Source organism: Ornithorhynchus anatinus, chromosome 9, assembly GCF_004115215.2.
Source record: "Ornithorhynchus anatinus isolate Pmale09 chromosome 9, mOrnAna1.pri.v4, whole genome shotgun sequence".
NCBI classification, from domain to species: domain Eukaryota; kingdom Metazoa; phylum Chordata; class Mammalia; order Monotremata; family Ornithorhynchidae; genus Ornithorhynchus; species Ornithorhynchus anatinus.
The window spans coordinates 57,589,113-57,604,627 of NC_041736.1; the positions used below are offsets into that span (position 1 = coordinate 57,589,113).

Below are 15,515 nucleotides of genomic sequence, written 5' to 3' on the forward strand. Positions count from 1 at the left end.
AGTGATTGAATCAGAAGACAGAATGTTCCCAGTGGGGGAAGTCAATGAGATGTCGAATCAAAGCCGTAGCTACTCACCCTGCCCATATCCTGAAAGGAACAATGGGGCCCTGGGACACCTCAGAAATTAAATCTTTCCTGAAAATAGAAGGAAAACTTGATTTTACATTTTTACAGGGGCTGGAACAAATCAGTTCCGAGAGGCCGGGGCCAAGTTAGAGAAATAAACTTTAACATTCGCCGACTACAGGGGGGTCCCTACCCATCTGCCTCACAGGGTGCGCTCTGATCCACAAGTCCGAAAAATGAGGACAAGAACCTTATTGTTCTCTCCTCAGAATTGCTTTTCGGACCAAAGGACTCAAGTCAATCAAAACCATCAAGGGCTTCCTTGCTCAGGAAGTCTTCCTCGCCCCCCTCCCCGTCATGAACGCAGTTTTTGTGGTTTCCCCGGCCCGACAGGAAAATCGGAAGGAGGCTTTATTGAAGTCGAACCCTAGCACCCCCTTTTCTCACTGGCCCCCACTGGTCTGTGAACGGCGGCCAACTAGTTTACTGCCCTGGCAAGGTCTGAGGAACATCTGTTCCTCTCTGAATCACTGGCCATTCTGGGGCTCACTGTATGATCTGCTTTGGGCAGTCCTGCTTTAGTACACTTCATAATAATAATAATAATAATGGCAGTTGTTAAGCGCTTACTATGTACAAAGCACTGTTCTAAGCGCTGGGGAGGATACAAGGTGATCAGGTGTCCCACATGGGGCTCACAGTCTTAATTCCCATTTCACAGATAAGGTAACTGAGGCACAGAGAAGTTAAGTGACTTGCCCAATACACATAGCTGACAAACAGCAGAGCTGGGATTAGAACCCATGACCTCTGACTCCCAAGCCCGGGCTCTTTCCACTGAGCCCCGTTGTTTCTTCATCCCACCAAGGTTACTTCTGCTAGTCTTCAATCAATCTTATTATTGAGGGCTGAGTGCAGAGCACTGTACCAAGTGCTTGGGACAGTACAATATAACAGACACTCCCTGCCCACAGTGAGATTACAGTCTAGAGGGGGAGACAGACATTAATAGAAATAAATTATAAGTTCATAAGTGCTGAGGGACTGGAAGGGGGGATGAATAAAGGGAGCTAGTCAGGGAGTCATAGAAGGGAGTGGAAGAAAAGGAAAAAAGGGCTTAATCAGGGAAGGCCTCTTGGAGGAGATCTGCCTTTAATAATAATAATGGTGGTATTTGTTAAGCGCTTACTATGTTCAAAGCACTGTTCTAAGCGCTGGGGGATACAAGGTGATCAGTTGTCCCACGTGGGGCTCACAGTTTTAATCCCCCTTTTACAGATGAGGTAACTGAGGCACAGGGAAGTTAAGTGACTTGCCCAAAGTCACACAGCTGACAAGCTGGGGAGCCGGATTTCGAACCTATGACCTCTGACTCCCAAGCCTGGGCTCTTTCCACTGAGATAAGGCTTTGAACATCTAGAGCATAACTGTTCATCAGATAGGAAGATGGAGGGTGATCCAGGCCAGACAGACAGGACGTGGGCAAGAGGTTGGTGGCGAGAGACAAAACTGAGGTACGGTGAGTAGTTTGGCATTAAAAGAACAAAGTATGCGGGCTGGGTTGTAGGAGAGTAACTAGGTGAGGCGGGAAGGAGTCAGATGATTGAGTGCTTCATCGCCCACTTACCTCAATATTCTCAGATCAGCAACAGAACAGCCCAAACACTGTGCCATGATGGAGCATTTTGGCAATTTACTATTTCCCCTCGTACCTCAACACCAGCACAACATCCACTCTGAGCTACGGACTGCAGGTGGAGACACAGAGTGCCACGTTTAATCGAATTATATTTATTCAACTATTGTATGTTTCTCATGTTCTTATGTCTATTTTTCCTCATTGTTCATGCATATTCTGTTGCCGAATTGTATACTCCAAGCGCTTTGTACAGTGTTCTGCACAAAGTAAGCGCTCAATAAATACTATTGAATATTCAATTTTTGATTCTGATTCAGCCTGACATTTCATCTGGCTGTATTCCTTCTACTCCTTTACTGAAGGCACACCTCCTCCAAAAGGCCTTCGTTGCCTAAGCCCTCATTTTGTCTTCACCCACTCCCTTCTGCATCGCTCTTGCACTTGAATTTGCTTCCTTTAGTTACTCCTCCCTCCGCTCCACAGTACTTAAGTACATATCCATTATTTATATTAATATCTGTCTTCCCCCTCTAGACTGTAAACTTGTTGTGAGCAACAACTATTATATTGTAATCTCCAACACACTGAGTACAGTGCTCTGAGGAGCAGCATGGCTTAGTGGAAAGAAGCTGGGTTTGGGAGTCAAAGGATATGGGTTCGAATCCCAACTCTGCCACTTGTCGGCTGTATGACTCTGGGTAAGTCACTTCACTGTGCCTCAGTCACCTCATCTGTAAAATGGGGATGAAGACTGGGAGCCCCACAAGGGACAACTCGATTATGTCGTATCTGCCCCAGCGCTTAGAACAGTACTTAGAAAAGCGCTTAGAACAGTAGAGAAGCGGCGTGGCTCAGTGGAAAGAGCACGGGCTTGGGAGTCAGAGGTCATGGGTTCAAATCCTAGCTCTGCGACTGTGGGCAAGTCACTTAACTTCTCTGTGCCTCAGTGACCTCATCCGTAAAATGGGGATTAAGACTGAGCCTCACGTGGGACAAGCTGATTAACGAGTCTAGCCCAGCACTTAGAACAGTGCACTGCACAGAGTAAGCGCTTAACAAATACCAACATTATTATGACTTGGCACAGTAAGCGCTTAATGAGCCTCACGTGGGACAACCTGATTCCCCTGTATCTCCCCCAGCGCTTAGAACAGTGCTCTGCACATAGTAAGCGCTTAACAAATACGAATATTCGATTAGACTGTGCGCCCGTCAAAGGTCAGGGACTGTATCTGTTGCCGATTTGTACATTCCAAGCGCTTAGTACAGTGCTCTGCACATAGTAAGCACTCAATAAATACTATTGAATATTATAAATATGATTGATTAATGCAGACCGAGTACAGTGCTCTGCACAAAATAACCAATAAATATAATGGATAAATACAATTGCTTGCTTGCTCTTCATACTACCCCAACTTGGACATATTTTGTCCATTATTCTCTCTCAATTGATTGAAAATGCCCGGTGGCAAAGGAACACATGAATGGTTTCTGTCCTTCCCAAGTGCTTACTACAGGACACCACAGTCAATAAGCACTCAGTAGTGACGAGAGGATTTGTCAAGCAACTACCATGTGTCAAGGACTGTTCTAAGCGCTGGGGTGGATACAAGCTAATCAGGTTGGACACAGTCCCTGTCTCACGTGGGGCTCACGATCTTAATCCCCATTTTACAGATGAGGGAACCGAGCCCCAGAGAAGCAATTTGCCCAAGGTAATAATAATGTTGGTATTTGTTAAGCGCTTACTATGTGCAGAGCACTGTTCTAAGCGCTGGGGGAGATATAGGGTCATCAGGTTGTCCCACGTGAGGCTCAGTCTTAACCCCCATTTTATGGGAAGCAGCGTGGCTCAGTGGAAAGAGCCTGGGCTTGGGAGTCAGAGGTCATGGGTTCGAATCCCAGCTCTGCCACTTGTCAGCTGTGTGACTGTGGGCAAGTCACTTCACTGGGCCTCAGTTCCCTCATCTGTTAAATGGGGATTAACTGTGAGCCTCACATGGGACGACCTGATTAGCCTGTATCTCCCCCCAGCGCTTAGAACAGTGCTCTGCACATAGTAAGCGCTTAACAAATACCAACATTATTATTCTAGGTCACCCCGCAGACCAGTGACGGAGGTGGGATTGGAACCCAAGCATCCTGGCTTAATGGAAAGAGCCTGGGTTTGGGAGTCAGAGGTCGTGGGTTCGAATCCCACCTCCTTCGCTTGCCAGCTGGGTGACTGTGGGCAAGTCACTTCTCTGGGCCTCAGTTCCCTCATCTGGAAAATGGGGAAGAAGACTGTGCGCCCCACGTGGGGAACCACCTGATGACCTTGCATCGATCCCAGCGCTTAGAACAGTGCTTGGCACAAAGTAAGCGCTTAAAAAACACCATTATCATCCACTAAGCCACAGGGCTTCTCTTCAGCACCAGGCCTCAGCACGTGACCGCCCCGCCGCCCCTCCCTGACGAGGGAGCGCGCGCGCTCGGCCCGGAGCACGTGACCACCCCCGGGCGCCCCGCCCCCTGGGCACGTGACCCTTCCCGCCTCGCCTCCTCGCGCCCGGAAGGAGTCCTGCGCAGGGGGCGGCCTTCCGAGCCGTGGTTTCTCCCAGGATGCAACGGGAGGGCAGAAGAGCTCGCGGGGGACAGACGACGCCGAAGGTGGAGGAGCGTCCGCGCGGGCAGCGGCGCGTGCCTGAGGGCGGCTTCCGGTCCCGCCCCCTGGCGCCCCCTAGCGTCGAAGCCCGGCCAGAGCGTCTGAGCAGCGCGTCTCCAGGCCCTTCATTCATTCATTCAAACAGTCATTCATTCATTCATTCAAACAATCATTCGTTCAATCATTCAGTCATTCATTCAATCAATCTTTCAAACAGTCATTCATTCAATCAATCTTTCAAACAGTCATTCATTCAATCTTTCAAACAGTCATTCATTCATTCAGTCATTCATTCAAACAGTCATTCAATCAAACATTCAATCGTATTTAACAACAGTATTAATTATAGGAATGGCCATTTGTTAAGCACTTACTATCTGCCTAGCACTGTTCATTCAATAGTATTTGAGCGCTTACTATGTGCAGAGCACTGTACTAAGCGCTTGGAATGTACAAATCGGTAACAGATGCAGTCCCTGCCCTTTGACGGGCTTGCACTGGGGGGGATACAAGGTCGTCAGGGTGTCCCCCATGGGGCTCACGGTCTTCATCCCCATTTTCCAGATGAGGGAACTGAGGCCCAGAGAAGCGACTTGCCCAAAACCACAAAGCTGACATGTGGAGGTGAGATTAGAACCCATGACCTCTGACTCCCAAGGCCGGGCTCTTTCCACTGAGCCACGCTGCTTCTCATTAAAAGCTTACTGTGTGCAGATCACTGTACTAAGCGCTTGGGAAAGAAAAATGCTCCACTAAACAGTGACAATCCCTGCCCACAGTGAGATCGAGGGGGTTAAATGGTCTTCGGGAGTTTGAACAGTTTTTTTTTTTTAAATTGTATTTCATTCATTCGATAGTATTTATTGAGCGCTTACTGTGTGTGGTGCACTGTACTAAGCGCTTGGAAAGTACAATTCGGCAACAAATAGGGACAATCCCTGCCCAACAACAGGCTCAAAGTCCAGAAGTGGGGAGACAGACAAAACAAAAAAACCAAGTAGGCATCAATAGTATCAAAATAAATAGAATTATAGATATTTATACATCATTAATAGAATAATAAATGACATTTATATACACAAGTACTGTGGGGCAGGGAAGGGGGTAGAGCAGATGGAGGGAGTGGGGCGATGGGGAGGGGATGAAGAGCAGAGGAAAAGGGGCGCTCAGTCCTGTCTTGTTTTGCTGCCTGTCTCTCCCTTTTAGACTGTGAGCCCATTATTGGGCAGAGATTGTCTATCTGTTGCTGTATTGTACATTCCAAGCACTTAGTACAGTGCTCTGCACACAGTGAGTGCTTAACAAATACGATTGAATGAATGAATGGGAAGGCCTCCTGGAGGAGGTGAGCTTTCAGTAGGGCTTCGAAGGGGGTATGCATATCACTGTACTAAGCGCTTGGGAAAGACCAATCCACCGATAAACAGTGACAATTCCTGCCCACAGTGAGATGGAGGGGGAGTTTGAACAGTTTTTTTAAAAAATGGTATTTCTTAAGCGCTTATTGTGTACCAGGCACTGTACTAAGTGCTAGGGGAAGTACAAGCCAATTAAGTTAGACACAGAGAAGCACTGTGGGGTCTGGAAGTCAGAAGGATCTGACTTCTAATTCCAACTCTGACGTGTCTGCTCTGTGACCTTGGGCTAGTCACTTCATTTCTCTGGGCCTCAGTTCCCTCACCGGTAAAATGGGGATTAAGAGGTGAGCCCCATGTGGGATAGGGATTGTGTAACACTTGATTAACTTGTATCTACCCCAAAGTTTAGAACACTGCTTGGCATACAGTGCTTAAGAAGTACCATAATTATTTCACAATTCGTGTCCCACGTGGGATTCAGTCAATCCCCATTTTGCAGGTGAGGTAAATGAAGCACAGAGAAATTAAATGACTTGCCCCAGGTCTCACAGCAGACAGGTAACGGAGTCAGGATTAAAACCTAGGTCCTTCTGACTCCTCGGCCTGTGCTCTATCCACTTGGACACACTGCTTCTCTGCCATTTATTACTTCTCTCTATATTCATCCCCTAGAGAATAAAGAAGCTTTCAACAAGGCTGTTGATTAATCAGTTCCCCAGCCCTGACACCTGGGTTTGGCACCGAGTGTTTGCCAGTGGTCTGATGCTGATAAACCTGGATTTTTGGTGGCTGAGAAATGTGACTGCTCTGCTTTACTTGCTAAGGCTTGTGGAGAGAATCAATAAACGAAGACTTCATGCTTTCTGAAAGATGGGAAGGGCAGGGTTGAGGGGGGAAATTAAAGGGGTTCAGTTTTTAGACATGTTTAGTTTGAAGTGCTGGTGAGACATCCACACAGAGCTATTCTTTAGGTAAGAAGAAATACCAGGGAAATTGCAGGGAAGGAGAGAGGTCAAGGCTGGATAGAGATGAAAGTTGAAGCAATGGGAGAAAAAATAATAATAATAATGATGGTATTTGTTAAGCACTTATGTGCCAAGCACTCTAAGTGCTGAGGTAGAAAAAGGGTAAGCAGGTTGCCCCACGTGGGACTCCCAGTCTTAATCCCCATTTTACAGATGAGGTCACTGAGGCACAGAGAAGCTAAGTGACTTCCCAAAGTCACACAGCTGACAAGTGGCGGTCAGGATTAGAACCCACAAACCGATTCCCAAGCCCTTGCTCTTTCCACTGAGCCACACTGCTTCTCAGAACTCAGGAAATGAGTTATGCAAGGGAGTGGGTATAAACAGAGAATGGAAGGTTATCTAAAACTGAGCTTTAAAGAACACCCACTGTCAGTACTCAAGTACTTAGCTGCTGGTTCCCTTGACTCGAGGTGGTTGGAGGATAGGGACTTGGTTGTAAATTAATTGGGAAAGTTTTTGCATTTGGAAAAGCCTGAGCAGAACCCCAGTTGTAGATTAAGCTAGTCGTGGGCAGGGAATGTGCCTAGCGATCAATAAATACCACTGAAAGAACGAACAAACTCTTCTCCCCATATTATGAATCTGGCAGCACGAAGTAGCAGAAGTATTTATTGAATGCATATTCTGTTTGGAGCCCGTGATAAGCACTTGGGAGGGTACAAAGAGTGAGTAGACACAACCGTGCCCTTAAGGAATTTACAATCTAGAGTCTGAAACAGCGACAGGAGCTTCCCTTAAAAAACTACAGTGGGAAGCAACCTTGAGAGACTAGCTAGTCCAACTCTTCTGCTTCCAGGCAAGTGAAGAGCCAAAGAGTTGGTGGGGAAGCAACGTGCCTGTGTGTTATATTGTACTCTCGCAAGTGCTTAGTACAGTGCTTTGCACACAGTGCTCAATAAATACAACTGGAGGAAGTAAATTGATCATCTGCCCAGTTTTCAGATGTTGCCTGTCCGATATTGTGGGGGACAAAGAACTGCCAAAGAGGTGTCCAGTAGCAAACAATGGCCCCCTAGAAGCACCCTTTTGTTCCCAAAGACATTCCCATTCCATCCTGCAGTTTGGCCTCTGACTCACCTCCTTGTCCACATGCCTCAGAACAGCTCACCCTGGAAGGCAGCTTGCTCCCAGGGGCACAGGGCCATGTGCTTGATCCAGCTGCTCGGTCTATGCCCAGGGAGACCTGATCCAACATTGTTCCTCACAACTATTCCTTCCTCCAGTGAGGAAAGTAGAGTCTCTTTTCCAACTGGCTTCTCTGGGAGCCAAACATAGTCAGGAAGCTCCATAAATCACAGGTGTACATCAGCCCCCCCCCCCCCCCCTTCCACTTCTCACAGGTGACTTCAGTTTAATTAGGCCCCTTTGCACTCCTCACAGGTGACTTCATTAGCTACTTTCCTACTTACCCCGTGAACCTCACGTAGGACAGGGTCTCCGTGTCTCATCTGACTGTATTGCTTCTACCTCAACACTCCGTAGCATATTTAGCTCATTCGAAGTGCTTAACAAGCACCTTGTGGACATCAGGCAGAGATCTCAGGCTCAGGGATAGTTGTTTATGTTGCCTTTCTCACGGCAGAGAAGTTCTGCTCTGAAAATGTAGATTGTGGGTTGGATGTGGAGGCTTCTGTATGTTCAAGTTGGAAGGAGCATGTATGGGATACATGGAAGAGGACAAAAATACCTTGGGTTTAGGTAAAGCCTCCCCTAAGGGCTCAACATTTTCCTATTCATAATCTCCAATTATTCCCCCTTGAGAGGGAGGTTCAGGTATTATTATCCCAGTTTTTCAGACAGTGAAACAGGGCCCAGACTTGCCTGAAGCCCAACCAGCCAATCCCAAATCTTTATAGGTCCCGGGCCCCAAATCCCTCTATCCCAATTCCCTTTCTGTATCTGTGTACATCCATACATGGGAACAAGAGAAGCAGCATGGCCTGGTGAATAGAGCCCGGGCCTGGGCATCAGAAGGACCTGAGTTTTAATCCCTGCTCTGCCACTTGTCTGCTGTGTGACCTTGGGCAAGCCACTTAACTTCTCTGTGCCTCAGTTACCTCATCTGTAAAATGGGAATGAAGACTGGTGAGCTCCATGTGGGACAACCTGATTTATTGTATCTATCCCGGTGCTTAGAACAGTCCTTGCCACAGAGTAAGCAATTAACAAGTACCATAATTATTCCAGCACTTAGAACAGTGAATGGCACATAGTAAGTGCTTAACGAATACCAGCATTTTAATTGCACAGCTGCCCTTGAAAAAGACCCCCACCCCACTTTCCCCCAGCCAGAAGAAAGGTGACCTCAAGTCCTGGAAATGGAAGTTTCTCTCCTCCCCTAATGGGTTCAGAATCATGGGTGAAGAAAATACAAATCACTGGAGGGGGGAAAAAGGTGGTTAAAATTAAAATTTCATTTAATCCAACTCCAAATTAGTCAAATAGTATTTATTGGACACTTTCTCTGTACAGAACACTATCACACACTTTAGATTATAATACAATAGAGTTGGTAGACACATTCCCTGTCCACCAAGTAAATCCTAGGAAACAAACAGGCACATGCTTCATTCCTGGCAAAGTCCACAGAGATTATTTTACTTGGGATAAAATTCTGGGGCCTCAGACTTAATTAAGAATTTTCCCATTCACATTAGATCTAGGCTTAGAGAGAAAGACAAGCCTCAGAGGCCAGATGAATCAGCAGACAAAATGACTGTTCATTTATAGTCGGCCCCAACCAACCTCTTTGTAACAAAGCTAGGCCTGGAAAAGGCTGCTGAAAAGGCATTCTGGCATATAATGTAAGGTCAGTGCATTAGAGTCATCTCTAGTCCTAGGAAGGCCATGGAGGATTTTTTTTAACTCAGCTTAATACCTCAACATTCACATTTCCCGTACTTTATAAATGATACAACTAATGCACACTTAGTCTTTTTGAAATGATGATTTATCCTAAAGAAGAAATGCTTGATAATTCAATTACACTGCCATCTGTCAATCATATTTAACTGTTCCATTCCTGATCCTGGCAAAAATGTCCATCAGGTCTCTGACTCATTTTGGGGGTTGATATAATTAGATTGAGTTCTCCACCTGTGGATAATCTTCCATCCTGGGCCAGATTTAGGGTGTGGCAACAGACACCTGGGATTTGGAGGTAGAGAGGGCAGAGGCCTGGCTATTTTCACTCATAACACTGATTTCAAGGGAGTGGATCTGTCCAGAGAGACTATCAGACTTCTGAAGGGTGTAGCATGTTACAAACGCTGAATCTCCATGGAAAAAAAGCCTTCCTCTTCAGTGGAACCAAACCATACTCAACAAAACTGCATTTAATCCAAATGGATGAAATCGTCTATGGTATTTATTGAGCGCTTACTGTGTGCAGAGGACTTTACTAAGCATGTGGGCAAGTACAGTACAACAGAGTTGGCACAAACGTTCCCCGCCCACAATGAGGGGTAAAGTCTAAAGGGGAGCTTATAGTCTAGAGGGGATGAAATGATTCAAGACCTTTTCATCCACCCTCATATTGTAATAGATGAAGAGCATCGTCGTTTGCCTAGAGGAATACCTATTAATCTTATTTTCACCTTTTCATTTTTTCATCTTCAAAAGCAGAACACACTGTAGAGATATGAAATTCAATTTTCCCACCTTTACTGATCCCTCCCAGATTACAGAAATGTCACCCAACCTTTCTCAGGATTGACTCCTTGAATCCCTCCTATTTTAAGAAACCTTTCCTGGTTAAGCCCCCCAAGACAACTTGGTCTCATTTGTTCTGATGGTAATATTTCGTGTTTTATTCTGAATTTGTTTTTGACCCAGGACATATTTCCCATGTAATAATCAACCTCTCCAGAGTATTTGCCCAAACTCTACAAAAACAATAGATAAACAATTAGTGCCTTATTTGTTTCCAGATGGAGCAGAGAATAAGTTCAGGAGAAAGGCATTTGGTCCACTTTATAAACACGACGAATATTCCAATGATTCATTCAAAAATTCAAGCTCATCTCTCTTCCTCACCCAGAAAATGAATAAGGCATCTGAAACAAATCCCAGAATTAGACTGTGAAAGGAAAATCACATTTAGAGTGAAACAAACTTGATAATACATCCGAAGTCAGCATGTACACCCAACCAATGCAGTCATTTGATTAACTTGAATATTTCCCAGTGATGCCACCTTACCTTGTCAGAGGGTCTAGGCCGAAATAATGACTTCTCATTTTGGGCCTCTTATCAAAGTCACAATCAAAGTATTCCCCTATGCTGCAAAACATGGTCAATGAACTCCCCAAAGCCTGAATAGTTGTGAAAACCCACGAAACCGGTAAGCGGTGCAGCTGGTAGGTCTGATGCATTGGCTTCCCATTATTGTATTTTTTTTTTCCTTTCCTATTCAGAACACTCAGTTCACCCGACCCTGAAGTTACATTCGTAAATGGGTGAACGAAAGCCAAATAATCTTTCCTCTTACCAAGTTGATCATTTCAGGAAAATTTACTTGAAGTGATTCAGTCTAAGTAAATAAATTCCAAAGTGGATGCAAGTTATGGAGTGTGCCAGATACCCTGGGTGGCAAGTGGTCCCCTGAGAGCCCAGAAAACGTGCTGGGGTTTGGCTCAGCCCAGGCCAACCCAGGCAGAGCCCCGGACCCCGTGGACACTCCCCAGGTTCGGGACGACGATGATCCAGGGCTGGGGAAGGCATTGCCGTATTTTGCCAAAGAAAGAATGAGCTTCTCTTCCGACTCCTCCTTCCAGACTAACTCTGGCCAAGCAGAATGAAGAACTTGTGTAGCTGGAGGACGAATTCAAACTTGCACACATCCAGCTGTGCAAATTTATGTGGCTGCTTCCCACCCCCTCATACACATGGAGAACAAGGAGACAGAGGGCCTGGGGGAAAGCACATGGGACCAGGAGTCAGGACACCTGGAATAACAATAAAAAATAACAATAGAAATATAACAATAATAATAATGGCATTTGTTAAGCATTTACTATGTGCCAGACGTTGTACTAAGTGCTTGGGTGCAGACAAGTAAATTGTGTGGACAAGGTCCTTGTCCTGCGTGGAGCACAGCGTCTCAATCCCCATTTTACAGATGAGGAAACGGGCATAGAGAAGCGAAGTGACTTGCCCAAGGTCACACAGCAGACAAGTGGCAGAGCCAGAATTAGAACCCATGACCATCTGACTCCCCGGCCATGCTCTATCTACTATGCCAAGCTGCTTCTCAAAACTCACTCTACTTCAAGAGGTGATTCAGATGCTGCCAGAGACATTAACCACTACTTTGAGAGATCCAAAGTCCAAATCCCAGAGTGAGACTTAGGGAAGGTCAAATCTTACCCCTCAGCAAATCTTACCTTTCAGCAATTACTTCCAACCGGTTCTTTGACTCCTGGTCCTCAGTCCTCACCTGCAAGAAATAAGGAAATGACTAAAATTAGGGAAATCCCAAAACACACAGGAGCCCCTCAAGTTAGATCACAGACTCTTCCAGATAGTTATCATATTTTCCCAACCCTCATGCCCAGGCTGTGCTTGAATGCTTCTCATTCATTCATTCTATCATATTTATTGAGTGCTTACTGTGGGCAGAGCACTGTACCTAAGCGCTTGGAAAGTACAATTCAGCAATAAAGAGAGACAACACCTGCTCACACTGGGCTTACAGTCTGGGGGAGGGGGGGAAGGGGAGAAGACATACATCAAAACAAGGCATCCCTCTGTCTCAGGGCAAGCTGTCAATATTTTTTTTGAACAAAACTTAAGGCTCAGATTCTTGTTCTCTGGACAAGAGTACTGGACACAGTCTTCTTCCACCCCCTCTGATCTCCAATCCCATTTCTCAAAACCCTGTTCTAGGCCACAGAGGAGTCAGTGTTGAAATTCCAAAGAAAATGCAGCCTTTTCTCCTCCCAAACTGGACCTCTGGATTCCATTTTCTTCCATCTCCAAAAGACTCCCAGGCCTAGGGCAGCAGGATTCAAGATACAAAGATACCTGGGGGCAGAAAAAGCAGTTTTAAAGCATTCTGATTTAAAAACAAGAACACCTTTGTTGAAGAAATTTGCCTGGAGAGATCACAAGTCCCAACATTGTTAGGTAAAGGGTGAAAAATAGGAAGGGCAACTAAGAATCCCTCCCACCCCCCTACACACACACACACACCCCTTCTTGCCATCAAGACACATACCTCATGCAGACACACTCCACTGTGCAAAACCCAACTACCGGAGACTTAAAAAAGAAGTGACAACTGTGATCGTCATCAACATTCTGGTATACTTTAATCAACCAAGAAGGTATTTCAGATTCTAGTCTGACACAGTAAATCCTTGCTTCTTTTGGTATTCAGATTTACACATACAGGACTGCTGGTGTTAGCTCCTATTCTTGTGTCACTAAAATCAGGCTGAAACAGTGCAAGGTCACACCAATAAGAACACATGTGCATAAACCTAAACATACTGGGTTCTGCGATGCAGGACTTACAAAAGAAGCATGATACACTAACTCGCTGTGAAAGGAATTAAGACAAATGGCACTTGCCCATCATTTTTGGAGATGTCACACTGGATACGCATCAGTGAGGGTTTTCCAGGCAAATCCCTTGGCCCATTCTCACCGACTCCTGCTTTGGAAAGGAGGTGGAAATGGTGAGAGTGAGATTTTGTGGTTTTCTTGATTATGGGCCCAATCCCTCTCCCATGTACTGTTGATAAACTTCCCAAAATGGCAGAGCCTCCCCAGGGTGTACTCATTTACTGAGATCTGAAAATGCCACTTCTTTTATTGGCTGGGATCATCTTGCACCTATCCCAGCACTTAGCATGTTGCTTTGGCACAGAATAAGCACTTCACTGCTATCAGGAGTGAGTGGTGCTGACTGTCTCAGGCAGGGAAGACTGAGGAGGTTGTCGGCCTGGCCTTAAAGGGAAAGGCGGAGAGGTCGGTGCCTTGGCGGAACTGAGAGGCAAAATGACCCTCAGGGTGCGGGCCTCTGGCTCAGAGGCCCCTGGGGATCCACACCTGCTTCCGAGGAAAGTGTGGCTCAAGAAACCAGATCGTGCTATGAAGAGACCGTCTTGGCTTTAACGGCCCCCCACAGATGCGACCAGGTGACCCAAAAAATTGGGCTGTAGGAATTCCAGGGAGCTCAAACAGCTCAGGGGGCTGGATCCCACCCAGTCCAAGGGCTCCCCCACGCTAACTCTGTCCTCGACTCGCTCACGATGGAAGTGAGTCCGTTTCCTACCTGAGCTGACATTTCATTTTCTCCTGTCCTCTGGGACGACCGATTTCAACACCGAAAACTCCCACAGAACCGACCAGGCCCTAAGTGTCTTCGATTCACCTTTCCATCCTTTGAGACGGCTCCCTGACAACGGCAGTGATGGAAAGAAGACTGCCCACGACTTTAGTTTTAAAAGCATTTAATGACATAGCATATATTTAACAGATAGGGTAAAAGTCTAGAGGTACAGTTCCATACAACTGAAAGCCAGTTCCAGTACTGTTCTGACTACAGGCCCAGTCCTTCCAAGTTCATTCCTATTAGATGTAATTTTGATTGTGCAGTAAGATGAAAATTTTTCATTACAATAGTTACAGTGACAGAAATGCACACTATGTATCAAATAGCAAGGTAATGTAGCAAAATTATAACACAGTGCTGTAGCTGACAAGCAAGTAACCATTTGAGTAACATTACTTTTTTCCAGTAAATGCTTCAGTTCCACTTTTACACTTATCGATGATTTTAGGGGCTTATTATACATCTAGTTTTATTATACTTTGTACTAGAATTATCTCAAACATACAATATAATGTATCTCGGCAAAAAAATCGAAATTACAGATTTATTTAAAACGGTATCGGTTTGCCGTTCCTTCTCGAAGACCGACTTTCTTAACTGTCGCATCTGATGCAGAGAAGCTTCCCGTCCGGGTTAATGACCGGTGCCGGGATGCAACCATCTGTAAGGTAACGTGCATCCCGGCGCTCGGATTGCGGCACAGATAATACGCTCTCCTCTCACCAAGGTTACGGTTGCCATGGGGATCTCTAGTAGTTCGGATTCGGCCCAACCACCCTCCGGAACGGAGGTTGAGCGCGGCTGGGAATTTGGACGTTTGGCCCAGGAAATTTGTTTGAAGCACCGCTGCCTTGCATACCAACAGCACGGGACGCGCGTTAATTTCCAAGACAGCCTCACAAAATTGAGGAACAATTTAAATAGTCAGATCTAATCTACATTAACTTCCGTTATTTAAAAAGAAAGGAAAAGAAAAAAAAAATCGGGTCCTCCCTCTCAAAGAAGCTGCCCAATGCACCTCATACTTTTGGAACTCAGAGATAAATTTTTGTGAGGGCTGGTTGGTTTTTTTTTCCTTTTTGGAAATGCTCTATAAATAAAAAAAATGTCAACACATTGAGGAACATTAGGCACAGAGAGTAATGCGTCGGATCTGGGCTTGCATGCTGGAATTCACTGGAAAGGAAAGAGTAGTGCAGGGAGTGGATGTGGAGAGTTCACTTCTTTTTGCCAAAGAGGCTGAACCTTTTCTCTTTGTCCTTTTCCTTGTCCTTCTCCCGCTTGCCGGGACTGGACTCGCTGGTTATTGTGACGCTGGCGGGCAGCGTCTGGGCCCGGCTGGAGGCTGGAGTGCTCTGGGTGCTGGCGGACACGTCCATCTTGTCTGAGGAGATGGCGGACGTGATGGCCTGGATCCACGTGGACATTTCCTCCTG

The 15,515-nt window shown here is 46.0% G+C and overlaps 1 protein-coding gene across 2 annotated transcripts in view; it reads right to left on the reverse strand.

The window, feature by feature from the left end:
• Nucleotides 1-14,180: 14,180 nt before the first annotated feature.
• The window catches only part of SPTBN1 (spectrin beta, non-erythrocytic 1), a 195,927-nt gene continuing 194,592 nt past the window's right edge, over nucleotides 14,181-15,515 (reverse strand). For both annotated transcript variants that reach the window (XM_003431278.5, XM_029071831.2), the window contains one exon: nucleotides 14,181-15,512. In XM_003431278.5, coding sequence (XP_003431326.2) covers nucleotides 15,297-15,512 — 216 coding nt within the window. In that variant the 3' untranslated portion in view covers nucleotides 14,181-15,296. The remainder of the gene's footprint in view (nucleotides 15,513-15,515) is intronic.